The following is a 27,109-nucleotide window of genomic DNA, read 5'->3' on the forward strand; positions in this document are numbered from 1 at the left end:
AGAATTTCATTGTGAATGAGGTTATAGACTTTCATTTTCCCATTCTTTTAAATTATATTTATTTAAGTTACATTGAAACTTACTTATGTAATGTTGGAATTTGACATAAGATTTTTTATGCTAAACTTTTTTTTGCGGGGTGTGGGGGGTGTGGAGCGGAGAGGGGGTGGGGATTTTGAATTTAGATTATATTTTCAATTTTGATTTATTTGCTTTAATACTATTGACTTGTTATTTCACATTGCATGCTGTTTATCTTTTACTTACAGTTGATAGATTTTTTTTTTGTCAAACATTTGAATAATGTTATGACATTATATTTATAAATATTAATTTTTTGTCAAGCATCCAATCCATGATGTTCTCACAAAAAATCTGCTTTTTAATTTTTTTATAATTAATTAAAATTAAAATATTATTAATTTGAAAAATATATATCAATTATTTTTTACAATATTAGTTGCAAATAAATGATTACTTATTAATATACTTTCAAGAAATAATGTGTTGTTAAATACGTAATTTAATATCATTTATAAAAGCACATATTTTTTAAATATTAATTTTTGATAATTAAATTTTACCATGCTTCAAGATCGTGCCTAGCATTCTCCTACTTTCTCTTGATAACGATGTTCTAATATTATATAATAGCCATAAGAAAAATCTTAAGATGTAGAAATCTTTCTGGAAAGAAGTAAAAAGCTAATTGTTTTTATTTTTAAATTAAGCTAACTGTGTAATTACACTTGTGAAACTAAACAATACACTTGCAATAACACTGCAGTTACATGATGACAAACAAGCATGTCGTTGTGTTATTACTAGGGGTGGGCATTCGGTATTCGGTTCGGTATTTTCAAAGTTCGGGTTCGGTAATTGATAGTAGATACCAAATACCAAACAAAAAAAGTTCGGTTCTGTTCGGTAAATTTCGATACAGTATTCGGGATTTACCGTTTAAGGAAACAAAGTATACAAAAGTTGAGGTACAATATAATTGAAACAGATTTGTATTCTTCTAAGTAACTCTTTACATTCCAAAGATATTTGAAATTCAACAACGAAGCATATTCTACTACGTAAACATGCTTTTATATTCAAATTGAAGCATAGTTTCGGACAAACGAACGTAGGGAAAACAAAGTGAAAAAGAAGTAAGCGGGGGACAAGGGAGGAAAAGATAAAGATCTCCACAACAACTGGATATGAAAATCATTCAAATGGAGGACAACACAAGGTCACAACTTAAGTACAAAAATATAGTAAACACATTAGAGTGAATAATTCGGTATTCGGGAAATTACCAAATACCGAACGGTACTAATGCCTCTTACCGATCCCGAACCCGAATACCATAATTTTGAAATTTTATTCCCGAATACCGTACTGAATACCGAATTACCGAAATTCTCGGTTCGGTTCGGTAATTCGGTTTTCGGTAATTTATGCCCAGCCCTAGTTAGTACTAGCCTACCCCAGTAATTGCACCAATTCCAATTACCAAGTGGCTTTCCAAACAGACCTCTAATTGAAAGGCTGAACTATACACCACGTGCAGAGAGTGTGGTAAGCCAATCTAGAAAGCAAGAGATAACTTCCTTAACTTGCGATTCCCAACTTTCCCTCTTCTTCTGTTTTTCTTTTTATTCCTGTTTTCCTCTATACAATACACAAGCCTATAAGACTACTATAACTACAACAAACTGAATACAAAAAAAAAAAAAAAAAAAAAAAAAAAAACACTCTCTGTGAGAGATACAACAGACTTTTGTAGAAGTTTCAATCAATTTGAATGGTGGATAATTCATTAATGGGCTAATGGGTGCTCAGAAAAGCATTCATGCTGGCAAAGGTCTCTTCTTTTTCTCCTTCATTTTTCAAATAAAACCCACAGTTTATTTTCTCATAACTCTCTGATATTTGTGTTTTATAAGTGTAAATGTGATTTTTGGTTGGCCATAATGGGTGCTGATAGTTCTTTTTTGTGCTTTATATTGTAAAGATTGAATTTTTATTTAATTCTCTTGAATTTGAGTTGGTATTTCTTGCAGCTAAAATAGATGTCAATGTGGATTTCACCCATAAACTACAGTTATTGGTTTGCTTTATGATTGCAAAGATTGGAAATTTTCTTTTGAATTGTGCCTATGCAAATGTGTTTTTGGATGGCCATAGTGGGTGCTAATATTCTTTTTTGTGCTATATATTGTAAAGATTGAATTTTGAATTAATTTAAATGGTGGGAAACTCATTAATGGACTAATGGGTGCTCAGAAAAGCATACATGTTGGCACAGGTCTCTTCTTTTTCCACTTCATTTCATAAATAAAACACACATTTTATTTTGTCATAAGTCTCTAATGTTTGTGTTTTATCAAGTGTTCCAATAAAGGGTATCTATTGTTTTGGTTTTCTTTATGTTGTGCCTACGAAAATGTGTTTTTGGTTGCTATAGTGGGTGCTGATAGCTCTTTTTTGTGCTTTATATTGTAAAGATTGAATTTTTAATCAATTTGAATGGTGGGAAACTCATTAATGGGCTAATGGGTGCTCAGAAAATCATACATGTTGGCAAAGATCTCTTCTTTTTCTCCTACATTTCTCAAATAAAACCCACATTTTATTAACTTGTAACTCCTGAAATTTGGGTTTTATGAAGTGTTCTTTGTGTGCCAATGATGGGTAGTTTGCAAAGATTGGATATTTTCTCTCGAATTGTGCCTATGCATTTGTGTTTTTGGTTGATTATACTGGGTGCTAATAGTTCTTGTGCTTTATATTGTAAAGATTGAATTTTCAATCAATTTGAATGGTGGTAAACTCATTAACGGGCTAATGGGTGCTCAGAAAAGCATTCATGCAGGCAAAGGTCTCTTCTTTTTCTCCTGCATTTCTCATATAAAACCCACAATTTATTATCTCATAACTCTCTAAAATTTGTGTTTTTTGAAGTGCTCTTTGGGTGCTGATAATGGGTATCTATAGTCTTGGTTATTGAAAATTTTCTTTTGAATTGTGCCTATAAAAATGTGGTTTTGGTTGGTTATACCGGGTGCTGACTGATAGTTATTTTTTGTGCTTTAAATTGTAAAGATTGAATTTTCGATCAATTTGAATGGTGAGAAACTCATTAATGGGTGCTCAAAAAAGCATTCATGCTGTCAAAGGTCTTCTCTTTTTCTCCTGCATTTCTCAAATAAAACTCACAATTTATTCGTCATAACTCGATAAAATCTGTGTTTTATGAAGTGTTTGCTTGGGTGCCAATAATAGGTACCTTTTATTCTTGGTTTGCTTTATGTTTGCGAAGGTTGAAAATTTTCTTTTGAATTCTGCCTATGCAAATGTGTTTTTGGTTGGCTATAGTGGGTGCTGATAGTTATTTTTTTGTGCTTTATGTTGTTAAGATTGAATTTTTATTTATGTTTCTTGAATTTGAGTTGGTCTTTCTTGCATCTAAAATATGTCAATGTAGTTTTCACCCATAACCTAATTGGATTATGATTGCAAAGATTGAAAATTTTCTTTCTTCTTACGTTTCTCTTTGGAAACTTTCTTTTGAATTGTGTCTATGCGAATATGTTTTTTGGTTGGCCATAGTGGGTGTTGACTGATAGTTCTTTTTTGTGCTTTATATTGTAAAGATTGAATTTTTGTCTACTTGCTTTAACTTGAGTTGGTCTTTCTTGCAGCAAAAATAGATGTCAATGTGGATTTCACCCATAAACTATGCGCTGCGTTGATGCTCCAGCCTTTAAGGTTTTTACATATTTAAGCACTTTTTCCGATTGATTTTGTTATTCATCAGTTCTTCACTCTTTGTTTCTTTCTAATATTGCTGTTCTGTCTCTGTAAACAGGAATTCTGGCAGCCCCCTTGAATTGGTAGTTGGCAGGTAATATAGTTCTCTCGAGCTCTATTCTTGAAAATTTAAGCTTCTTTTTGTTTGGTTATAAATTTTTGTTGGGGTTTCTAAGGATGGAGAGTTGAGGGTTTGGATTTAAACAGTTTTTTTTTTACCCCCCACTCGTACGTAGATTGGTAATCTTTTTCTTTTTATTTGGCAGTCTTTGCATAAAGCACCCAAATTTATTTGGCAAGAGCGAGAAGCTAGATGTTTTGTGGGATAAAGGACTCTATGATTCCAATATCTTGATTACTTACCGGAAGCCAAGACCAGAATGGCTTGCTCAACAGTCTTTTGTCGTTCAGGTGTGTTAAACTCAAAAATTATTTGATCTTTTTTTTTTTTTTGGTCAAAGAAGAATAAATGGTCAAGGACTGAAAAATTTGAATTTTGAAATAATCTGGTTCGTGAAGGGGTTGTGGAATTAATTTGATTGGAATTCAAATTAAATATGTGGGTCTGAGTATGTTTAAAATGAGCAATTTCACCTCCCATTGTTCTTAGAATTTCATTACCAATGTTAAATCAGTTATAAGAGAGGACCATATTGCGGTGAAGAGAATAACTCTTCTGTGTAACCCGATCTGCCTTGGAGTCACATTTATTTGAAATGAAAACCAACTCTGCCTAATTCTAAGTATCAGCTTGAAGGTAGGCTTTAGAACTACTTATTTGTTATGTATGGAAAATCGGACACATTATGGATGTTAATCCGAACTACACTTGTTGTCCAGCATTCTGTTTCTCCCGAGATTGGGGTCCATGGAGTACCAGATGACAACTTCTCTCGCTCAGGAAGTGGCGGAGTTAACTTATGTCGCTTCTCTGCTGGGTTAGATTTGAGCGAGCCAGCAAGTTCCAACTGGAGCAGCAAGACAAGTATAAAATTTGAAGTAAGTGCAACTCATAGAACTTAATGACAACTTTATAGAAAGTAAGTGCAACTCATAGAACTTACTGACAACTTTATAGACATATTAGGCTTTTGGCCGTAGATTCCAAATATTCTTCACTTTATTTGGTATTTATGTAGTTGAAGTTGTATTTGGTTATACTATCTGCAAAGGAGAGAATAGAGCACCTTATTTGTAATTTATGAAGATGAAGTTGGAAAACAGGTTTGAAACACTTATCCAAATTTAGAATCCAACTCCAAGTTGGATTTGGAAATTTTATAACCAAACACTGATTTTGAAATAAAGTGAAAAATTATTCCGGAAAAAAAGTGAATAATTTTATGGACAAACGGGTCCTACTTCAAGTGTGATGTTCTAGGCCTTGATTTATTTGAGGAAAGCATAAATGTTATTTCTCATGCAGCATATTCGTCCTGTAAGTGATGAGGGTCGCTCAATAAACAGCGATATTCATGGGTTCCCGGTGACTTGCAGGTAGCTTAAGCTACTATTGATTCTTAACTTCATTTAATTGAGTTCTAACTCTGCGTATACTGACAAATGCTTGCTTTGCAGTGGTGGCTATAATGATAGCATGGTAGTAGTTAAACAGGAGTCTCGATATGCAAAAGCAAACGATCGTAGTTTTTCTCAAGTAATTCACCTTCAAACACAAGATAATGCAAATATTCTCTTCGATTTTGATATCATAATGTATGCAATGGTCTATATGCTTTCTAAAACATGTGCACACTTGTCCAGTTTAGCCTGCAAATTGAACAAGGGGTTCCTATTGTTTCCAAGTGGCTGATCTTCAACCGATTCAAGTTTGCTGCATCAAAGGGACTAAAACTCGGGCCAGCTTTTCTCTTGACAAGGTGAGCAACATTTTTATTTGACAGTTGAAGGTTTATCAATTTGGCACAGTTGATTTTACTGCCAGGTCAACCGGTACAACATTTACTAGTCAAACAAAGATATAAAAATGAAGTAAAGATAAGTAAGCATCCAATTGTCACGACGACGACATATATAAAATAATGAAAGTTGGCATTCTGTGCTTTGAAGTGCTTTCAAGTGTCTGATGATTTAGTGGCAAGTTATTCTGGAAAATATTAACGTGAGAAGCACAAGAGGAAGCTTGTAGGAAGTAATGAACTAAATTATCGAAGCATCAGGGAAACAATGTAAGGAAGTCAAATGTGAAAGATATTTGAAATACGACTAATGCGTTGGAAAGGTCAAAATTTCTGTGCTTTGATATTTATAGAAACAAGTAAACACATGGAAGCCGGACTTGGAACTAGTAGAAATTATTGAGATTTTAACTCTACTTTGATTTTTGAAGTAATAGGATATTGAGTTTTTAGCTCTACTTCGCTCTTCAAATTCAATATAAGTCAGCAGTTTAAGAACTGTGGATTCTGCTTTTATTTATTTGTTTGTTCTTGATAAATGTATCTTCAATTGTTAGTCAGATTTATTAGCTTCTGTTATTCTTGAAATATATCTTTAACTGTTTACTCTAGTCTGACTTCACTCACACTCATGGTCATATGGTTCATGGGTCATTTCAACAAGTAGGGAATTTTTCTGGAGGATACATTCATGTTGATATTAGGCTTGCGAAAAATCTTAAGCCTTGCTGTTAAACAATGCTTTCTATCGTGTATAGTTTTATTTTCTTGTTTCCTTTCTAATGCATCTTTTCATATCCTAAAGTCCTATTTTTTTCTGTGACAGCCTCACGGGTGGTTCTATCGTGGGGGATATAGCTCCCTATCAAGCTTTTGCAATTGGCGGGCCTGGCAGTGTCCGAGGGTATGGTGAAGGAGCTGTCGGTTGTGGTAGATCTTGTCTGGTTGCTAACAATGAACTGACATTTCCTTTGGTATGGTTTGATTTGTATATTATTGGATCTTTGCTTGTAAGACAATCATTTGGTTGCACATTTTTGCAAAAATATTTTCTATTATCATTCTAGTCTCTTAACTTCCTTAATTATGCAAAATATGGATGAAATCTTGGTAATTTTAAATGGCATTCAATGATTCAGAACAAAAAAGAGTAACTGTGTAGCACAGGTTTGAGAAATGGATTTGTTTATTTTGGTTTCTGAAAAATCTTCAAGAGTGTTATTTGAATCTGATAGTTTTCGATATCTATCAGTTTTTTCAATCAAGTTTGCAGCTGGAAATACCAGAAACACTCAACTCTTAAATACAAGCAAACTCATTGGATCTTCTGAATTTGCAATTAACACGTCATACTTTGTCAATCACTTCAATTTTGTTGGCTTCTGAGTGGGATTCGCAAGGGCTTAATTTTACTTCTTTTTCCCTTTGGCCCCTTTAATACCACAATGTATTTTTAGACTTTTGATTAGACCTTTCTTTCATCTTTCTGGAACTCTATGATACAAACTTTTAAGGGGAATACATGTCTTTTTATTGGCAATTATGTCCTGTCTTAGTTGAAGAATTTGACCTTGAAGAAATGTCCTATCGTTATGTAAGAATTATATTGTTAGATAAATCATCATTTGAGAGCGCTTTAAAGTCAAACAAACCTTTTTTCTAGCTTGAAGAAAAGAATTTTATTTACAAAGATTAGTTGTCAGAATTGACTGTTAAAAAAGAGAGGAAAAGATTAGCTGCAAGAAGTGATATAACAGGATTTCAAAAGTAAAATGCTAGCTGTGTCCTCTTATCTGCACTTGCAAGTTGCAAGAGGAGGAACGAAGTTCCCTTATTTCATTTATCGATTACTTGCTTCTACCCTTTTGTGAAATTAGTATGTACTAGTCTCAGATGCTACCTACCATCACTAGTTCCTGTCTGCATCCATTTGGACCTATTAAATTTTGTATTGTGGAGTCTCACACCCAGTGTTTCTTATCCAGAGCAAGATGCTTGATGGTGCCGTCTTCTTGGATTGTGGATCAGATTTGGGCTCAGGTCGTCATGTGCCTGGTTAGTGACTTAGTAATTTTTACATTATGCAGAACGTTTGCTTTATGTTAGAGACTACTGTTGAAATTTAGAAAATTATATCTGAGAATTTTAGAAAATCTTCATGTGGGTTATTCCTTTGGGAATGTTTGAGAATGTATGTTTGCTTAGCTGTAAGGTCTTTCTCTGTTTCTTATGTTGCTTGGGTTAGGGTTGGTGGGAGGAGGAAGGAGGGGCTGCCAATATACATACGGTAACTCCAAATAATCGGTTTGAGAAATTATTGTTAAAATTGGTTTTTAGTTTTCTGTGTATTTTGTGTTGCTTCTTTTAACCTTGTTTGTCTTGTGCTTTTAACATGCCTTACTGTTGTTGGGCTTGTATTGAGTCGGTTACTTGTTGTAAGGGTTTCAACCTTTTGTTTCCAGTGAAGCTACTAATGATTTAGCTTATGACTTAAGCAATTAAGCTTAATAATGCTCTGGTTATGGTTAACTACCACTTTTGAGATCTAAGTCCATACGAAGATCCCCAGTTATTCTCTTAAGGTATTTATGATAAGTGCGTGAAAACGACCATTACAAGATGATGAGAATGTCTGCTGAAAAACGTGTTAAGAGTAGCATTTGTTGGTTTTGCTAAATCATTTTTAAGGCGGCCTGGAATATGTATTAGAGTAACACTATTTTAACTCAAGGCAATTCTGTTTATCGCACAAATCCTTTGGAGCTAGCATGGTGAGTCAGTTCATTCATTTCCTTAGTTTAGTGCTTTATTGTACTCTGAGACAGTATTTTGAATCCTGATTGAAAAGTTTACCTAAGAAGGGTTTGCTATTCAGAATAAGAGAATATTTGCGAATAAAAACTTATGAAGATGCAGATTGGGTTCGGGTTACAAATGAGGAAAGATTTATTATGGCTGATCTATTCTGGTTGTTGCTCTTTTGTTGGAGCAAAATTTTTTCACATGTAGAAGTTAAAAACACAATATCGTGGCAAGAAACAATGCTGAAGCAGAATTCAGCTCGGTTGCTTTTGGTTTCGGTGAGGAGTTGTTGATAAAAAGGCTAATTTCTGACTTGAGAATGTGTATACCATCAGCTATTATGGTTTTTACTGTGACAAGAAGAAAGTGACCTCAATTTCTAGTGACAAAACCCAACGTGTAGAGGTGTACGACTACTTTATTTATGAGAAATTAGAGACTGAAATAATGAATATGCCTTGTATATCAACCTTTAATCAATTGGCAAATGTTCTGTCGAGGAGTTCACAAGAAAGTAGAAACAATCGGGACAATTTATTGCGTAATCTAGCAATAGAAACTATTTTGATTCTATTTTGAGGGGGTGTATCAGAAAGAAAGGATCTGATTTGTTCAGCTACTAGATACCTAGAATTATAACTTAATGCCAACTTGAGGGGTTGAAAAGGGAAGAAACCTGGTGTGAGCCAACAGACTTCTAGAATTAATACTTTCAGTTTCTTGTTTCCTTTTTTTTTTTTTTTTTAATTATAATAGCTAGTGTTAATCTTACAAAATATTAGGTTCCTAATTCTCTAGAGTAGGTTATTTGTTTCCTTTTGTGGTTTCTACACATAAACCTGATTCTTTTTCATGGACCAAGCACGGAGGTTCCTTTTGATAGTAGGTGGTAGTGAGACTCGAGCGCAGGACCTCTGTCTGCTCTGGTACCATGTGGAAATGTGTGCCATCTCATCTAAAAGTTTAAGCTGGTAGAAAGAATTACACTTTTATTGTATGATATACAAATATCAACGAGCAAGATAAAGCACTATTCTAAATAAGATATACAAGTTAAAAGTTCTGGTTTAGGATTCTAGAGGAATCTCAAATGATAGGCTCGAGCTCAATTGTCGTGTTCTTCCCAAAAAAAAAAAAAAAAAAAAAAAAACAAAGAAATAGGCCAGAATGAAAAGCTCTGGCCTTGGTTGTTTGTGTAAAATGGCAAGACTTTTCCAATAGGGCTTGACATTTGATCATTACAACAATGGTCAAACTTTTTAGTTTCTGGATCATTGGACGGACTAAACTTCAGCATTTGCATGGTACAAACTCTTTGAATCTCAGACTTCTGGACTTCTATATTTAGATGATTGCCTGCTTTAGGAACAAACAAACTATGTTGCTCGGACTCTTTGAAAATACTGCCGGATGTGTGTCGGATACTCTAAATGCTATTTTTGAAGGATTCGACACAGGTACGACAATTGTTTTTGGAGGTCCAAGCAACATAGCAAATAAATGCTTCATCATTTCACGCATGTGTATCCCTCAGAAACTCATACGTAAAAATTTTTAGCTTCTCGATGGTTGTCCGTGTTTTTGTGGATGAAAAGAATACACTATCCAGATATCACTGTCCTAGTTTCATAAAAAGTGTTTTCTAACATCTGATCCATTGATGCATTTCAGGAAATCCTGCTCTTAGGCATGGCAAACCGGGAAACGGACTTGGGCTCGGATATGGCCTTAGATTCAAGTCACAGTTGGGACACTTCCAGGTGGACTATGCAGTCAATGCATTTCAACAACCAACAGTGTACTTCGGCTTCAGTAACCTCCCCTCTTGAGTCTTAGCCACAGCACTTAGAACCATGACATACCTTATATCAGTGCTGCATTCGTAGAGAAAATTTCTGAGGATATCTATAAGAAATCGGATTTTGGGCTCCGAACAGTGGCCTTTCCCTTATTGGGAATAAAGGCTGTTTTCTTGTAGGGACAGCAACGAAGATTTTTTTGGAAAGCATATTGAGCAAATTGGTGCATAGAGGTGGTTCCATTTTCTCCTTCAAAGATTAGATAGAAATTTGTAAATTCTTTACAGGACCATCAGGAATTTAGTCATAATGTCAAAATTAATAACCTGCTTACATTAAGACAACATAGACATCGTATTCCTTTTTTCGTTTACAAATATAGAATCTGTCAGTTGATTTCATTTACTAATCTTGAATTCCAGAGTAATGATGTGAGTTTGATTTACTGGTTTTATATGTCCACAAATAAAATTGTTGATTGTACGAACTACAAACTAATACTATAACAACTACTCCTGAAACCAAACAAGTTGGGGTCGACTATATGAATCTTCAGTTTTTCCCACTAGTAGTATTACCTATATGAATTTTTTCTTTTTTCATTGTGCACTATCTTTAGCTAAGTCCGCTTTGCTCACAAGAAATTATAGGTCTTTCGAGAGAACATCTTTCCATGTGATTTTAGGTCTACCTCATTCTTTTTTAACACCTTCACTCACCACCATTTTCACACGTATGTATCAGGGCATTTTGTAGGTTGATGCAGGACATGATCTCACCATCTTAAATGACCTTCCCTTATTTTATCTTCAATGCATGCTACTTGCATTTTCGGGCAAATATGATCATTTTCAATCTTATCTAATAATGTATGTCACAGACTTAAATCAAGACAAGTAAAGACATTGCTACAAGCAGGAGAATATCAACTCCTACTAAACATGTTGAGTGTCTAGAGTGATTCATGAGTTTTTGATAAATAATAAGTACATCCTTCGTCCCAAAATCTATCTTAAAATAATAGTTAACTCGATTCTAGAACAGAAAAAAATGACGAACAGTTTGCAGCGTTCAGTTCTGATCAGATGACGGTACTAGTACTTGTAGAAATGTTGATGGACCTGTCATCCTCGTCTCGTATAGTGGTAACCTTGAGAGGAACTTGGTTTATACAAGGCCTAACCTCAGGAGAATGGTTATTCTAGAAGAGAAAAAGATGACGAACAATTTGAAACGTTCAGTTCTGATCAGATGATAGTACTAGTACTTGCAGAAACATCGATGGACCTTTCATCCTCGTCTCGTATAGTGCTAACCATGAGAGCAACTTGGTTTATACTAGGCCTAGCCTCGGGAGAATGGTTCACACATTTAACAGCCACTTGTAACAAATTAACCATCCTCTCTTCACTGGCACCTTCTTGGATCAAAGTTCTATCAAACACTTCAACTGTCCATTCTTCTCTTAGCACATTAACAACCCAACTAGCAAGTTCTATTCCATTGTTTTGCACTTTTCCTGTTAACAACTCCAACAGAATGACACCAAATGCATAAATATCTGCTTTAAAGATTGCTCCTACATTTTCATCAGTTATAGGGAAGACATAATTGGAGCTGCTTGCAGCAGTACTAGTACTAGTTTCAGCAATGCTCATAAGACCATATTCACTGATCAATGGCTCCATGTTGTTGCTCAACAAAATGTTTGATGATTTCAAGTTTCCATGAGCAATTCTGTCATGTTGAAGCTCCTGATGCATGAAAGCTAAAGCGCCGGCTACGCCTGCTGCTATAGAAAGTCTGCTGCTCCAATGAAATGTTTGGCCCTTCTGGATTCCTGATAAGCAGATTTATACATGAGAGTTGAAGATAATTGTTGTAAAATTTTGTTAATATTAGGCAAAGAAATTTTTTAATCCCACAATGGTGTTTTACGAAGGCTTCAAAGGGCTTACAAAATGGGATGTGCCAAATCATGTAACAAGAAGAATTGGAGGGAAGTTGAATTTGCTAAACCAATATTTAGAGTTTTGGTTAGCACTTGGCACTTAAGATCTAGGGGGGATCTAGCATGGGAAGTGCGAGTTCAGCAGAAACCTGTAGTTTTGGTCCAAACCATGTATTTGTGTTGAGAAATGTACATATAATAAACTTCATGACCCATAAATTTCAAATCCAGAATCCATAAACTTCAAATCCGGGATCCGCCTCAGCAGTTAAATCATGTCACTTATCCAATTAATACCTTAAACAAAGTATTTCACACGCCTAAAAGCCTAATTACTACTCAACGTAATTAAGTAAATAAAAGTTTGCACCTTTTCAGCATTAAAAGTTTTTAGATGACCATGTCTTACAATTCCATACGGTATTAGAACATATTGAAATCTCACCACCGTGCACCCATTGTTAATAAGAATTTCCACATGCTTGGCTGATGAAAAAGAATCAGACCCTTGTGCAGTTTAAGTTCTAAGATGAAACAGTCACACAACTCAATACACAGAAGGACAGATTGAATGAAACTTACCTTGTAGAAGTAGAAGTAGACTACCATTATTTTGGTACTCATAGACCAAAAGCTTCTCTTGTCTAGAAGAATAAAATGCAACAACAGGCAACACATTTGGATGCCTAATTTGGTCTAGTTTCTGCATTCTTTTCTTGAATTCACTACCAGTTATTGACCAATCTTTTATCCTCTTGACAGCCAGTGTCATTTTGGGATTTTCACACATCACTTTGTAAACACTACCATGCTTCCCTCTTCCAAGCAACTCTGCTGGAGCCTTGAGCAAATTCTCAAATCTCAATCCGTTATTCGCCTCAGGACTTGTAAGAACCACGAGTGACTGTGAAACCGCAGTGTTGCTCTCATCGGAAGAAATTACAGCTGATGACATATCTGAATTGCTCGTGCCTTTGTTTGATTCCATTGATGTAATAGTAAGCCTTTCACTATCATGATCAACTATAGCCACTTTTTTCATCGCCTCGATTCTTGATTCTTTCTTCTTCTGTATCTGCTTCCGTTTTTTGTAGATGCATAGTAGGATAGCAAGAACCAGAGCCAGGCCTATCAGGAAATAACCTGAAAACATCAGAATTTCATCTCTCGGCAAGCTGCTTTTTGGCTTGTCATGATCATCTGGTTCTGACTTTTCGGGCAAGACGGGAATTTCATCTGATTCTGACTCTTCGGGCAACGATGAGCATTTTCTTGCCAACGGGACCCCACACAAAAGAGGATTGTCCATATAGCTACTAACGGGGAAACGGTCACCCTCAGGCGGAATCAATCCACTGAAATTATTGAAAGAGACATTAAACGCAACAAAGTTCGAGAAATCAAATTCAGGTATCTCCCCTGATAGCTTGTTGTTCCGAGCCTCGAGTTCTATCAAGCCCGAAATCCTGGATAAATCAGGCAGAACCCCCGATAAGTCATTGTTGGATATGTCAAGCCTTTTCAAGTTATTCAATCTTGAAAATGATTGTGGAATGCTACCCGAGAACCGGTTTCCACCAAGAACAAGGTGTGTTAAATGCTTGCATTTATCTATACTGTCCAAGTTTTTCCCCTGCAGTAGGCCATTTTCGAGACTCAGGAAGAAAAGGGTGTCCGCGATAGGCTCCACGTTACAAATCGTGGTGGCATCGAACGTTCCAGAGGAAAAATCATAACCATCAAGAATGATTTTCTCCACTGAGAGAGACTTCGCGTTACATGTAACGCCAAGCCAATTGTCCTTGCAAGGATCAGATGTTATGTTCCAGCCTGAATTAGTTCCAAGAATTGAACTATTATTGTTAGAAACCTCTGCAAGAAACTTGAGCAATGCATCTCTAGTCACTGTTTCATCACATTTGGTTGTGTCAAAAATGAGAAAGAATGAAATGAAGAGCAAAGCAAAAGTGAGAATTTGGTTCATTTTTGCATGATAGTACTAGCAAATGTGGTGCAAAATAGTGGGATAATAAACAGATTTCTAAAGTGGAAAACAAATTATATATGATGAATTATTCAGTTATGATTGTGGATATTCCCAATGTTTGAATAGTTGATAATCGACTAATTTGGTGCCATTTGGCGGAAAACACAACCACTAAAACCAAAAGCCGGCCGGCTGAGAATTGCTTTTTAACTCTATTCTCTGCTGTCTTTTTTTCCTTTCAGATAATCTTTCAAGCACAAAGATTACATTATTTTTTTCGTAATAGGTGGCGGTAAAACTTGAACCCATGACATATGTTTGCTCTGGTATCATGTTGAAGTTTATGATTATATCGTCTAGAAGTCTAAGTCGTTACTTTATTTACTTAATTATATCTTTGACAATACTGACCGGCCGTGCTAGCATTAGGTGATTCATGAGAAAAAATTATCGTGCCAAGGCTCAAAATAAACTTCACTAGAGTTGATTTATCGACCTATATTGAGTTTAAAATTTATACACTAACTGTTTATAATTAGTTGTACCCTATCTGGTCATTTGAGAGATAATTACACCTAATTGTCCATAGTAAGAGGGATTAATAATCCTAAAAATAAGTCCTGCAACACTGATAGCATAAACTTCTTTACACCATCAGTGTATATTTATTAATAATTTGAATAATGTGTCAGTGATTGTAAAAATTATTGACTACATCACTTTTGCTGGCTGTACTTCTAGAGTAGTATCCAACTTCTTAAGAAATAAAGCATCTTATAGACGCTCCATTTATGAAAAATTAACAAGAAAGGACAAGTTAAACATGCTCTAATTATTTATATACTAGTTGCACGAGGCCCGTGCTAAGCCCGGGCCCAACTCATGATATAAAAGAGGGCAATTTGCACGATTCGGACCCCGGCCTAGTCATAAAAATAAAATAAAAAATCGCAAGGCAAGCCTTAGCGAAAAGTTTGTCTTATACGTGGCAGACTTTTCGTTACGGTATAACTAAAAGTTTGTCGGCCCGAGGTTATGGGTTCGAACACCGGCTTAGTCATAAAAATAAAATAAAAATCTCAAGGCAAGGCTTCGTGAAAAGTCTGTCTTTTGCTTAAGGCAGTAGACTTTAGGTTATGCCTTAAGGCAGATTTTTTGCAAAGCCTTGGCTTGCGAATTTTTTTTTTTTTTTTTTTTTGGGTCCGAACCCACAACCTAGGAATTTTTTCGGCCATCTTTTTAAGTGAAGGACAAAAATTAAAGACCAGCAATTTGAGGGCCAAAAATTAAAGACCAGTGCCTTTGAAGGACAATCCACGCAAAAACTTGTATAAAAGAAGAGTAACTTACATAAAAGTTATTGTTTGTAGGCATCTAACATCATGTAGATATAGTTTAGGTATTTACATTTCATAACTACTAATTACCAACTATAATATGTTATCCGCTGTATTCAAATACGTAACTTGGCTGTATCCAAAAATATAATGAGCGAAAATAGGTTGTATTCAATTCATTGTATTCAATTCGCTGTATTGAATTCGACTTTATTCAATTGACTGTATTCAATTCGACTATATCTTCAAATAGTTCTAGGACAAATTAGTATAAGCGCATATGAGCTCACTAAAGAAGTAAAAATTTGGATGTTTAAAATAAATAGAGAAAATAAATATGGAGTACTAATTAGTAAGACCTAATAAATGCTCCGATAGGTAACGAAATTGTAGCTCTAGAGTTGTGAAATTTTTGCTAAAATATATAATGACAAATAATGTAAAAATATTTTTCCTCCATTCTTTTTTATTGTCTTTTGTTGAATTGACAATTCCCTTAAAAAATTATTTATTCGGGGTTCGTCTTACTAAATTACTCTTATTAATTATGCTTTGAAAACTTAAGTTTTACTACGAATATTTTATGCTTTTTACTTAATGATAGGAGTAAAATAGAAAAATAATTAAATTTACCTTGATTTGTTAAAATAAACAAGTGAAAAAAATAAAAAAATAAAAAGCAATTAAAGGAAACGAAAGAGTAATTTAGTTACTGGTAAGAAGAAATCAATTTTTTGCACGGATTGCCCTTCTTTTGGGGTGGTCTTTAAATTTTGCCCCTCATATTTGTGTTCTTTAAGTTTTGTCCTTCGCTTGGATACCTGAGGTTCTAGGTTCGAACCCCGTTCGCATAAAATAAAAAAATAATTTCACAAGACAGATGGGGAGAGTGTATGCCGGATCCAGCATACAATCCTTAAGGAAAAACCAAAGTTATGCCGGAGGGGGCAGACTTTGCCTTGAGACATTTTTTTTTTTTTTTAACTTTTCAAGGCACACTTTTAGTTAAGGCATACTTTTGGTTATGCTTTAATTAAAAGTATACCCCATAAGGCATAGTTCCTTAAGGAAAAATTTTGCCCCATAAGGCAAAACTAAATTATGCCTTGAGGAAAAGTTATGCCCCTCCGCGTAACTTTAGTTTTTCCTTAAGGAAGTTATGCGGAGGGCAGACTTTGCCTTGAGACATTTTTTTTTTTTTTTTTTTTTTAACTTTTAAAGGCACACTTTTAGTTAAGGCATACTTTTGGTTATGCCTTAATTAAAAGTATGCCCCATAAGGCATAGTTCCTTAAGGAAAAATTTTGCCCCATAAGGCAAAAATAAAAAAAAACTAAATTATACCTTGAGGAAAAGTTGCCCCTCCGCATAACTTTAGTTTTCCTTAAGGGAAGTTATGCGGAGGGGGCGACTTTGTCTTGAGACTTTTTTTTTTTTTTTTTTTTTTTTTTTAAACTTTTCAAGGCACACTTTTAGTTAAGGCATACTTTTGGTTATGCGCTTTAATTAAAAATCCGCCCCATAAGGCATAATTCCTTAAGGAAAAGTTTTGCCCCATAAGGCAAAACTAAATTATGCCCCCTCCGCATAACTTTAGTTTTTCCTTAAGGAAGTTATGCGGAGGGGGTGACTTTGCCTTGAGACATTTTTTTTTTTTTTTTCAAGGCACACTTTTAGTTAAGGCATACTTTTGGTTATGCCTTAATTAAAAATCCGCCCCATAAGGCATAGTTCCTTAAGAAAAGTTTTGCTCCATAAGGCATAACTAAACTATGTCTTGAGGAAAAGTTATGCCCTCCGCATAACTTTAGTTTTTCCTTAAGGAAGTTATCTTGGGAGGCGGACACTCCCTCCAAACCGCCTTGAAATTATTTCTTTATTTTATGCTTGAGCGGGGGTTCGAACCCAAAACCTCGGTATCCAAGCTAAGGGCAAAACTTAAAGACCACAAATATGAAGGGCAAAATTTAAAGACCGCAAATATGAGGGGCAAAATTTAAAGACCACCCCAAAAGAAGGGCAATTCTGCGAATTGCCCAGAAGAAATCCACAATAAAATCTTTTTTTTTTTTTTTTTTGCGCGGATTGTCCTTCATTTGGGGTGGTCTTTAATTTTTTTCCCTTCAAATTGGTGGTCTTTAAATTTTGCCCTTCGCCTAATACCCCAAGGTTGTGGGTTCGAATCTCAGTTCAGTAAAAAAATAAAAAAAATTGCAAGGCAGAATTCTGCCTTTAGAATATTTTTTTTAGCAAAGAGCAAAGTTAAAGACCACCAATTTGAGGACAGAAAATTAAAGACCACCCCAGCCAAGGTCAATCCTACAAATTGCCCCAATAAAATTACTACAGTGTCAAGAACACATAATGACAAAAGCCTAGAAGGACGAAGTAGCAAGTGTCTTCATAAAATAAATGAGGGCAACAACCACGTGTAAGAGCTCCATTGGATTAAATTTAATGTGAGGACGACAAATTCTTTTGGTTGCCTCTTATATAGAGTAGTAATCTAAAAAGATTCTTGAAACTGATTTTGTCTCTTTTGAGTAGACAAGGAGATGGACCATTCATTTGATTAGTTCATCTAAACTTATAATTTTCGACTTGGAAGTATAGATATACACGTGAAAAATCGCTAAAACGTCAACTAATATTAAATTCTGATGAACTCATAATTAGAAGCAAAACGAATTCAGCTATAAGAACTTTAAAGAGAAGGAACACATCAGGTTTAAATTCCGAATCCGCTGAACACGTCTGAAAATAAGAACCTGAATTCTAACACATTGATTACATTAACCATAAGGTGGAAAGTTTCTACACAGATTGAAATTCATCACACATCTAAACTACCTTTTGCACCTTGATTTACATGCGAGGATGAATCAAATATTACATGTAAGGATAAAAATTAACTAAACATAATCTCCATTCTGGTCTATTCACTCAGGGATCAGCATGTCCAACAACTTCGTCATCACTATCGCTCCGTCCACTGTACTCCTCTTCACTAATCTCATCATCACTCTCATCTTTCGGTGTGCCAACGACATTCTCCTTCTTTGCATACCGGTCACAATACTCTGCATCATGAAAACATTCTCAGGAAAAGCAGAGTTACAACATAGAACATCTTCCTAACATGCATGTCGGCCATGGTTGTCAAATAATCACCTTTCACTTTTTGCTCATATTGATTCTTGTCCTTCATCATCAGTGAGGCTGCATCACCATTTAATGGATCCGAAGGATTTGGATATAGCAAAAGCTGTGGTAGGAAAACCTCAAATACATTTAAGAGATCTGCACACCGGCATATGCTTGGTCAGATATTGTGGATCTCACAGTTTACGAACGTTTTATGATATTATCAACATCTTGAGCTGAACTTTCATAAAAAAGTTTATTGAAACTAAGACATATGGAGTGCCAGAACAAAACTAATCATTCATGCTCAAATCAGAACCATGAATGACAATCTTAGTTATTTTCATCTAAAAACAAGGTATCCTAGACATAATCTGAATAGTGAAATGAGAGTTGAGCTTCTGTTATTGACCTTTTTAAGGTTGGAAATGAATACACTAGGCCATTGCAAAAAACAATTGACTTGTATTAATTCATGTCTATAGCCTATGCTTAAAGAACCTTGAACAAAAAAAATCAGTCAGATGACAAAGTGAAATGCATTCGTGTGAAATAAACTTAAGAAGAAGTAAGAACTCAATGTGTGTGAACTTTCTTTTCACTCTAAACATCTTATTAGGCATTTGGACAAAGATTTAGTTTAAACTTGAAAAAATAAAAGAGTTTTCGAAGTTGAAGTTGAAAAAGGTATTTGAAAGCTGAAGTTGTGTTCAGAGTTCAGACACATTTAACTTGAAAAAGATTGAAGTTCGGTTGAGCGAAAAGATTTTTCGCTTGAAAAACTGGTTTTTTCAAACTTGAAAACCCCATCTTCAAAATCTATCCAAGAAATCATTCCAATGTATAACCAAACAACGCCTTGAAAACATTTTTTGAAGCAAAAAGAAGACTTTTTTAATGTCCAAACTGGCCCTTAGTGCTTTGTTCACACTTGCAGTATGCAATTACCAAACATAGGACTCCATGACTGATTGATGACATCCAAACAGACAGAGCCAGACCTGCAATAACAGATGAATCTTGTGAGTGATAGTGCGTTACGATTTTCCTCAAAGGTACTACATAGACTTGTGTTACAGAGGTTCAGCAAAGAGACTAAAAGAAGAAAGGTAGCCAACATATATATAATTATCTACCACAGCGTCCTCCACATGACTAATAAAGTAAAAGGTAATTGCTTAACCCACAAAAAGAATGTATGTATAACTTACAGTTCATCAACATTAGGGTGGAATATTTTGTTCAGAAACCCAATGGAAGGAGACTTGTAAGGATAAGCATCTGGCAACTCGACCCTTACTTTCCAGACTCCGCCTTCATAAAGGCCTGTAACAATTTAGAAAGTTAGCAAAATACAGAAACAAAAGCATGCCAACAACCAACTAAATGTATCAGTCTGCATTATCTAACTATGTTGCTCAGACCCTTCAAGATACCTACCGCACCCGTGTCCCTTCGACACGATTTGGGTGTGGGTGTGAATTCTACACCGGATTTGGTCAACTTATCTTGGCTGCTTTGACTACGTCTATGACTGAGAAGTATAGATCGATTGGGTATTGGGATAGTTTTTTTATTTGTCATATATATATAGTTGTATAAAATATGAGAACGCTTTGCTAGTACACGATGTATCTTATGCACAAATTATTAGGTGTTTATAAGAAATTAAGTTGTACTGATTAGTTTTAGTTCAATAATTTTAATTAATCGAAATATATATTATATATGTCATAGACTCGTAACATACATTTATAGGCCATATCTCAGAGCACATATCCGCGCTCGGATCCATACCCTCGAATTCTAAAATATATGTGATGAAGAATCTGACCTCTAAATCCGCACCTGAATCCGAGCAACATAGTTACCTAAGCAAATAGAATCATCTCCAATAGAAATACCATATAATAAGCAATATCCTGCTCTATGAGAAAAACAACTACTGCAAGATTCTGATGGAAAGGCTACTTTTAGAGACGGAGAGCAGAAAGGTGTTGATTGGTTATTCTTATGCTAAAATATAGAATAAGTGTTAAAAACAACATTTTGAGATAATTAAGAAACAAAACTGTAAGTATCACTGTTTATATAAAACAAATCCATGTAATCCAATTAAAATTGCTGCCCTCTCTTCAAAAACTAACTTTAAGAAGGTAAAAGGCAATCTAGGGGAAGATGAACCTTCAGAAAAGTCGAAATCAATAAAAGACAAAGCTAAACAAGTATCTTCGTGACATTACTTTCTTTTGGGCCATGAAATTCCACATTGAACTCCGTAATTCCATCATTAATTGTCTCCACCGTATAATCACTCATCATCCTGTGAAATGAAATTGACAAAAAGAAACGTCATGGTGGTAAATCAAAACCTGCCAATTGCCATATGAACTTTCATATGTTCACAAACATTGATCCATCAGATAAGATGACACAACAGCTAAACTGTTTAGAATCAACAAAAACATATCAACGACAGCAAGAAAATCCTATTATGGATGTTCTTACAATTTCATAACATCCATATCTCTTCTTTTGCTTGGAGAAGACATTTTCAACTAACTATTTGGGCCTCAGAATCTGCAGAATGAAGGCAAGGATTCAACATACAACTTTGTAACAATAAGCAAGATGTGAAAAAAGAAACCAAACAACGAAATCAGAATTACACGGCTGTTTTTGTAAGAGCGTACAAAGAAAATGCTTACAACAACAACAACCACACGCCTTAATCCCAAGCAAAGTTGGGGTCAGCTACATGAATATTCATCGTCCATATCGCTTCATTTAAGTCCATCTTAATCCAACATTATAAGAATTTAGTTTCTCTAGGACTAGAAGTTCTCTACACTTGCTACTGACAAAGAAGACTCCGACAATACCAAAAGACAATTAGCAGACATTGTACCTAACTAAATGTTCTAACATGTCAAAAACTTAATTCCAACTAATATATATCACCTAAAGAGATCTTTTTTCTTCCTTGATTCCTATTTTTCACTATGTTAGCATGACTTCCAACAGATTGCAGGTCTTTCAGACAACTTGCCTAGGTCTACCTTGCCCCTTCTAACACTTTCAAGTTTCAATTAAGTACCACAAGTTTCAAGGATGGCCCTATGGGAAAATGTCTCAAAAAGCTCCCCCATCGAAAGGGGCAACTGAGTCTCAAACTCATTCCCCCAGTGAGTTTTAATACTTGATACCCCATCTCAATTGAGTTGCCCAACCCATCGTTTTACTTATTATGAGTACTAGTAATGTGTTGAAGCACACAGTGATGTACTTCAAACACTTAAGAGTCAAAGATTCTTTCAATGTAGTTTTTCAACAAAGCCATAGCCTTGAAATTGAGTTATAGCTTTTGAGCGATCATTGATGTTCAGTAGAATTAGAATACAAGTTGGTACTACCATATCCAGCAATTACATGTCTGTGGTCATGTGGTGTTTAACAAACTAGAAAATGCTCTATAGCCTGTTTGCTAGGCCTGCAACTCATCATTGCTTCTTCATCAATAAACTAGTTAAGGGACACGATTGTGTGTGCATAATTCACAGGAAAATCATATAAATGGGAAGTTGGAGTTAACGACAGGCCTTTGAATCTCTCATTCCTGATAGTAGGATAGCTATAAATGGTATTATCGCCAGGGCTTCACAATCAAGTTGCACTTACCACATTACTATTGCATAATTTTTAGTGCATATTTCGATCAGAATATCCATTTTGACATGAAAAATGCAAGCCACATCTAAGACAACATTAGAATGAAATCTTAACAGCCATAATAAAGTTCAAAATGTAAAACTTAAGACACAGGACAAAAGTTTTTAGAAGTCTAAAAGTTCTCGTCTAGTGGTCAATGAAGAGGGTTAAGAACCACAAGGCCTCAGGTTCAAATCCTAGCGGAGGAAAAAATACTAGGTTAAATACTAGGTGATTTCATCTTATATGTCCAAAGCCTTGGTAGACATAGTTACTCGAAACTATACTGGGTGCTAGTGGGAGGTAGCAGGTACCTCGTGGATGGAGTTAGTTGAGGTGCTTGGCCCATACACCACGATTATGAAGTAAAATACTCATAAATTTGTACCCTACGGTGTGATCTAGTGATCAATGAGGTCGGTTGAGAACTATAATGTCCGAGGTTCAAATCCTAGCGTAGGCAAAAGCACTATGTGATTTGTTTCCTATCTATCCAAGTTACGATTTGAATTAATCGAGATCTTGCACGGTTAAATCAGTCCCAGACGGTTATCAAATAGAATACTCACAAACTTGACTCCCTCAAAATACACAAATCCATTCCAAGAACCATTACACATAGACAATTGATTAATACTGAAAGAATCAAAGCATCTAAAACATTTTATCTAGTCTTGACAATGCACAATGGTGTACCAAATTGAAAAAAGATCAAATCTTTGACAAATATAAGCAAAAACAAACCCAACCCATCAAAGATACAACAACCCCTCACAATCAAATTCATTTCATTGCTTCAAACAGAAACAAGAAACAATTCACAACATCAATATCAATATCAAGATTTCATTAGACTAACCAGAATTTTATGTGCAAGAAAGTAGAAGATCTGAATGAAAAAAAAAAAACATCAACATAAATAAGAGAAGAAAAAAAGGACAATATAAATAAAAGGGAAAGGTGTCGACATGTTGGCGTTGGTGAGAGTTACAGAATTGATTAAAGGGGCACGTGCAATGTACAAAAAGAATGACACAAAAAATTGATAGATAGTACTAACACATACGTGTCTTTTTGCTTTGCCCATTGTGTTACTTTTTTTTTTTTTTTTTAAAACAGTTTGGCTTCTTGTTCAATCTCCATTTCTGTAACTGAACCAAAAAAGAAAAAAAAAAAGGTAGACACCATGTCAGTATATTACCCGTTTTTGGCTCTTCTCCTCAACCTCAAATCTCTATGTATTATATTTCCCTATGTTTTATCACTTCCCCTCCCACCACTAATAGTTTTGTGTTGTTAGCTTAACTATAACGTTTGCTTTGACTGTTACTTAAATTTTATTATTTCGTATCATTGAATACATCTTTATGTAGCGATAGATTAGATATGACGTTGTTATCTTATTATTTTCTCATTTGTCTTTATTTATTATTTATTATCTAATAATCATTTTAATTATTTGTTTTTTTTTTTGTTTGTAATAGCTCTACTTGTACCTACTTTTCTTGTAGGTTTATCCTTTAAATTGCTGATATGTGTAATTATATAACGATGGAAATGATATAATTTATCCAAATATTGTATTTATCGAAACAATACGGTACAATGCAATAACACAATACAATCTTTATAATATGATACATTATGAAACGATATGTAACAATCAGCCAAACTAGGTGTTAAACATAAAAATTTACTGGTATTGGTGTTTACATCATTCAATAAATATATGATACATTTCTTTATAACTATGGTTATATTAAATTATAGTTAATTATGATAAATTAATAAAATTTGATATAAACACCCGGTGTAGGCAAAAACAGAACTATAATTTAAGCTTTATGTGTTCAAACTTCAATGATCTTAGCATTTAACCATTATATTTTTAAGGTTATTGGTTGATATCTATAATTTGTTGCATTATTAGCAAATTTTTACACAATATACTCTTCAAAAGTACTAAGTTCAGATGAATCTACTAAGTGATAACTGTAAGCTTCAACCTACCCCTAGGTGCGGGTGCCTTAGGAATTTCCTCCCATGGGTATAGTGCTATGATGGATGGTTAAGGCTTTAGGTTCAAGCATTAAGAATACAGAAACTCTTGATAGAGAATATCGAGTTCTTTGCATTTTGCATTCTTAATCTATGCAACTTTTTTTTGATTTGCACCTAAATTTCTTATTTTTTAAGAGTTAACACCTGAAAACTCTTAAAAATTATTCATGTTTGTCAATTTAACACTTAAATTACTGGGTGTTAATGTTATCCCATGAATTGTAATATTATCTACTAAACTCCTAAACTCCTTGTTGTGCCAAGTGACATAGAGAGTGGCCTCACACTCTTTAAAGTGTGTGACAATTAAAAAATAGGCCAAAAAAGCATTTATGTTGGGCTGTTCATTTTATTTGTTACTAAACGTAAAAGTTTAAAGATAAAAGCAACCCGCAAAAAACCAATTTTCATTAGTGACATAGCACCAGATGATCTTGGAAAATTTGTCATATTTAAATCTACAAATATGATAACCATGGTATTTAAGAAAGTAAGCACCGACCAAATCATAGTGTAAGATTTAATGAGTAGTGGTTATTATCTTCGCATATTTTAAGGGAGAAGTTTAAGATCTTTTAGAAAACACATAAACTAGAATCCTCTTGCTCGTTGTTACCATTTGTCTTCATCAATATTGTGAAAATAACTAATATCCACTATTGAAATATTTACAATATTTTGCTTGACATAGTTGCAGTACGACTTTCCTGGTCTATTTAACCAACTGAAGCTAGTCGAGATTGAGAGATTGCTTATCATGCAGCTCGTTTTACATTGTTATAGTTATTTGTCTTGTTTTACGATTTTTCTTTTATTGTTCTCTTTATATCTGTTAAAATGAACTATAATATAGTTTTGCAACGAAGTGAATAAATCCAGGCATAAATTATATAAAAAAAAGTTAGCGTACAAATAAAAAAAATGCATAGATTACGTGTGCAAAGTGCAGAAAACTCAGAAATATTCCTTATAAACCTTATGCGGCAAAAAGTAATTTAAAATCCTCAAATACCTTTTCTTGAGATCATTAATTACAAGTTGCAAATTCACTTCATTTGCACACAAAAAAAAAAGGTTGTTTTAGAAAAATCTCATGAATTTTGTTTTCATTATAGTGGTATCAGAGCTCTATTATAAAAATTATATATAGAATAGTTCGTCTAATAATTAGTCATAATTATTTAGTTAATAGGTAGATTGAAACTTATCCTTATGAAATCCCATGTGGGCTTATGAAAAGAATGATCTCATTACACGAATTATTCGAACAGTAAATCAATTATACTATATTTCAATCAATCGGGCACATTATATCGAAATTTCATTTGTCAAAACTTCATACTCTGGCATTGTGCGCTTGAATTATTATGTGTTCTAGTTTTAAAAAAATTACCTAATACAAACCAAAAAAGAAATTTATGAATATTACGTACCCCATAGTGTCTACATCTGAGGAGTCGACGTCCGGGGCTGTCAGCCGACCATGAAATTTTCACGATTGGAGGACACCTGCATGGATAGACAAGCCTCTTATTATAATTCATGGATTCAAAGATAAATGGGAAGGAAAGAAGTTGATGGCAAAGGGAAGAATTTCAACGGATGAATTTCTTGAATTTCAAATTAATGATGTAGAAGCGTTTACGGTGAATAAATAGGAAGAGAAGAGAGAGATGTTTGTGAGGAAGGAAAAATTTAAAAGAAAAAAGTTTTACGTTTTTAACCATTGGAATATCTGATATGATAGAAAAATTACTCTCACATGCCTAACTGAGATTTATAGTCAGTTTCTCTGCCTTGTGGATGTTAAAAAGGTTCGCGATACATGAAAAAACGAGTTTAGGGAATCCAACTCATAGTTTAGGTGTGCACTAAATAAGAAATTACAAGTTTAGGAGGGTCCCAAGCCATTTTGCCTATAGTTTTGCAATGAAGCGAATAAATTCAAGAATAAATTATTAAAAAAAAAAAAAAAATTAAAAGGTAAGCGTGCAAATAAAAAAAAAATAGATTACAGGGAAAAGGGTCAAAATACCCCTCTACTTTGAAAAAAAGGCTAAAAATATCCTCCATTACAAATTTGGGTAAAAAAATACCCCTCCTATCATTAAAGTTTTTAAATATACCCATGTCTTAACGGAAATTCCCAAAGATAACCCAGTTTCATTTTTGAACCCACTTCATTATCCAACTACATAAAAAAACCCATATGCGACTAGTTTGTTCCCGAGTTTTACATCTAGAGCCACTAGGCACAGGAGCGGGTAACTCATATGGTTTTTTTATTTAGTTGAGTCGGATTTAAAAATGAAATCGGGTTATGTTAGGGATTTCCGTTAAGACAGGGGTATATTTAAAAACTTTAACTATGGGAGGGGTATTTTTGACCCAAATTTATAATGGAGGATATTTTTAGCCCTTTTCTCAAAGTAGAGGGATATTTTTTACACTTTTTCCTAGATTATAAGCTAGTGTTTGGCCATAGATTCCCCAAAAGATTTTGAAAACTTGATTTGGGTGACGATTTTCAAGTTTTGAGAATGTGTTGGCCATAGTTTTTCAATACATAATTCATTTTTTGTTTTGGAAAACACGAA

General features: G+C 34.4%; 3 protein-coding genes across 4 annotated transcripts; 1 reads left to right on the forward strand and 2 right to left on the reverse strand.

Moving 5' to 3' along the window:
- The first annotated feature begins 1,585 nt into the window (after window positions 1-1,585).
- On the forward strand, window positions 1,586-10,725 carry LOC132065536 (outer envelope protein 39, chloroplastic). 2 transcript variants are annotated; one of them, XM_059458971.1, is made up of 11 exons: window positions 1,586-1,855; window positions 3,696-3,762; window positions 3,863-3,898; window positions 4,071-4,215; window positions 4,645-4,803; window positions 5,231-5,301; window positions 5,383-5,461; window positions 5,569-5,684; window positions 6,550-6,697; window positions 7,709-7,778; window positions 10,197-10,725. In XM_059458971.1, exons 1-11 carry the CDS (start codon window positions 1,822-1,824, stop codon window positions 10,352-10,354), a joined length of 1,083 nt encoding a protein of 360 aa, XP_059314954.1. In that variant the 5' UTR covers window positions 1,586-1,821; the 3' UTR covers window positions 10,355-10,725. The 2 variants fall into 2 exon arrangements, with proteins under 2 accessions (XP_059314954.1, XP_059314953.1); XM_059458970.1 differs by lacking the exon at window positions 1,586-1,855 and adding an exon at window positions 2,772-2,872.
- A 567-nt stretch (window positions 10,726-11,292) lies between these two features.
- Window positions 11,293-14,413, reverse strand: LOC132062943 (probable inactive receptor kinase At2g26730). The gene is made up of 2 exons (XM_059455404.1): window positions 12,858-14,413; window positions 11,293-12,164 (listed from the first exon to the last, which is right to left on the reverse strand). Exons 1-2 carry the CDS (start codon window positions 14,257-14,259, stop codon window positions 11,572-11,574), a joined length of 1,995 nt encoding a protein of 664 aa, XP_059311387.1. The 5' UTR covers window positions 14,260-14,413; the 3' UTR covers window positions 11,293-11,571.
- Window positions 14,414-18,354: 3,941 nt separating this feature from the next.
- Window positions 18,355-23,389, reverse strand: LOC132065537 (ubiquitin-conjugating enzyme E2-23 kDa-like). Its single transcript, XM_059458972.1, has 7 exons — window positions 23,311-23,389; window positions 21,252-21,323; window positions 20,987-21,066; window positions 19,955-20,069; window positions 19,692-19,744; window positions 18,771-18,899; window positions 18,355-18,679 (listed from the first exon to the last, which is right to left on the reverse strand). Exons 2-7 carry the CDS (start codon window positions 21,293-21,295, stop codon window positions 18,543-18,545), a joined length of 558 nt encoding a protein of 185 aa, XP_059314955.1. The 5' UTR covers window positions 21,296-21,323; window positions 23,311-23,389; the 3' UTR covers window positions 18,355-18,542.
- Between the last annotated feature and the right edge of the window lie 3,720 nt (window positions 23,390-27,109).

This window comes from Lycium ferocissimum, chromosome 7 (assembly GCF_029784015.1).
Source record: "Lycium ferocissimum isolate CSIRO_LF1 chromosome 7, AGI_CSIRO_Lferr_CH_V1, whole genome shotgun sequence".
NCBI lineage: Eukaryota > Viridiplantae > Streptophyta > Magnoliopsida > Solanales > Solanaceae > Lycium > Lycium ferocissimum.

Coding starts and splice junctions, on each gene's coding strand:
- LOC132065536 (XM_059458971.1), top strand. CDS start 1,822: ATGGGTGCTCAGAAAAGCATTCATGCTGGCAAAG. Junction 3,899..4,070: donor CTTGAATTGGTAGTTGGCAG/GTAATATAGTTC, acceptor TTTATTTGGCAG/TCTTTGCATAAAGCACCCAA. Junction 5,685..6,549: donor CCAGCTTTTCTCTTGACAAG/GTGAGCAACATT, acceptor TTTCTGTGACAG/CCTCACGGGTGGTTCTATCG.
- LOC132062943 (XM_059455404.1), bottom strand. CDS start 14,259: ATGAACCAAATTCTCACTTTTGCTTTGCTCTTCATTTCATTCTTTCTC. Junction 12,165..12,857: donor TCTACTTCTACTTCTACAAG/GTAAGTTTCATT, acceptor TCTGCTTATCAG/GAATCCAGAAGGGCCAAACA.
- LOC132065537 (XM_059458972.1), bottom strand. CDS start 21,295: ATGTCTTCTCCAAGCAAAAGAAGAGATATGGATGTTATGAAATT. Junction 21,067..21,251: donor GATATGGATGTTATGAAATT/GTAAGAACATCC, acceptor TTCATTTCACAG/GATGATGAGTGATTATACGG. Junction 18,900..19,691: donor GTCATGGAGTCCTATGTTTG/GTAATTGCATAC, acceptor GCCGGTGTGCAG/ATCTCTTAAATGTATTTGAG.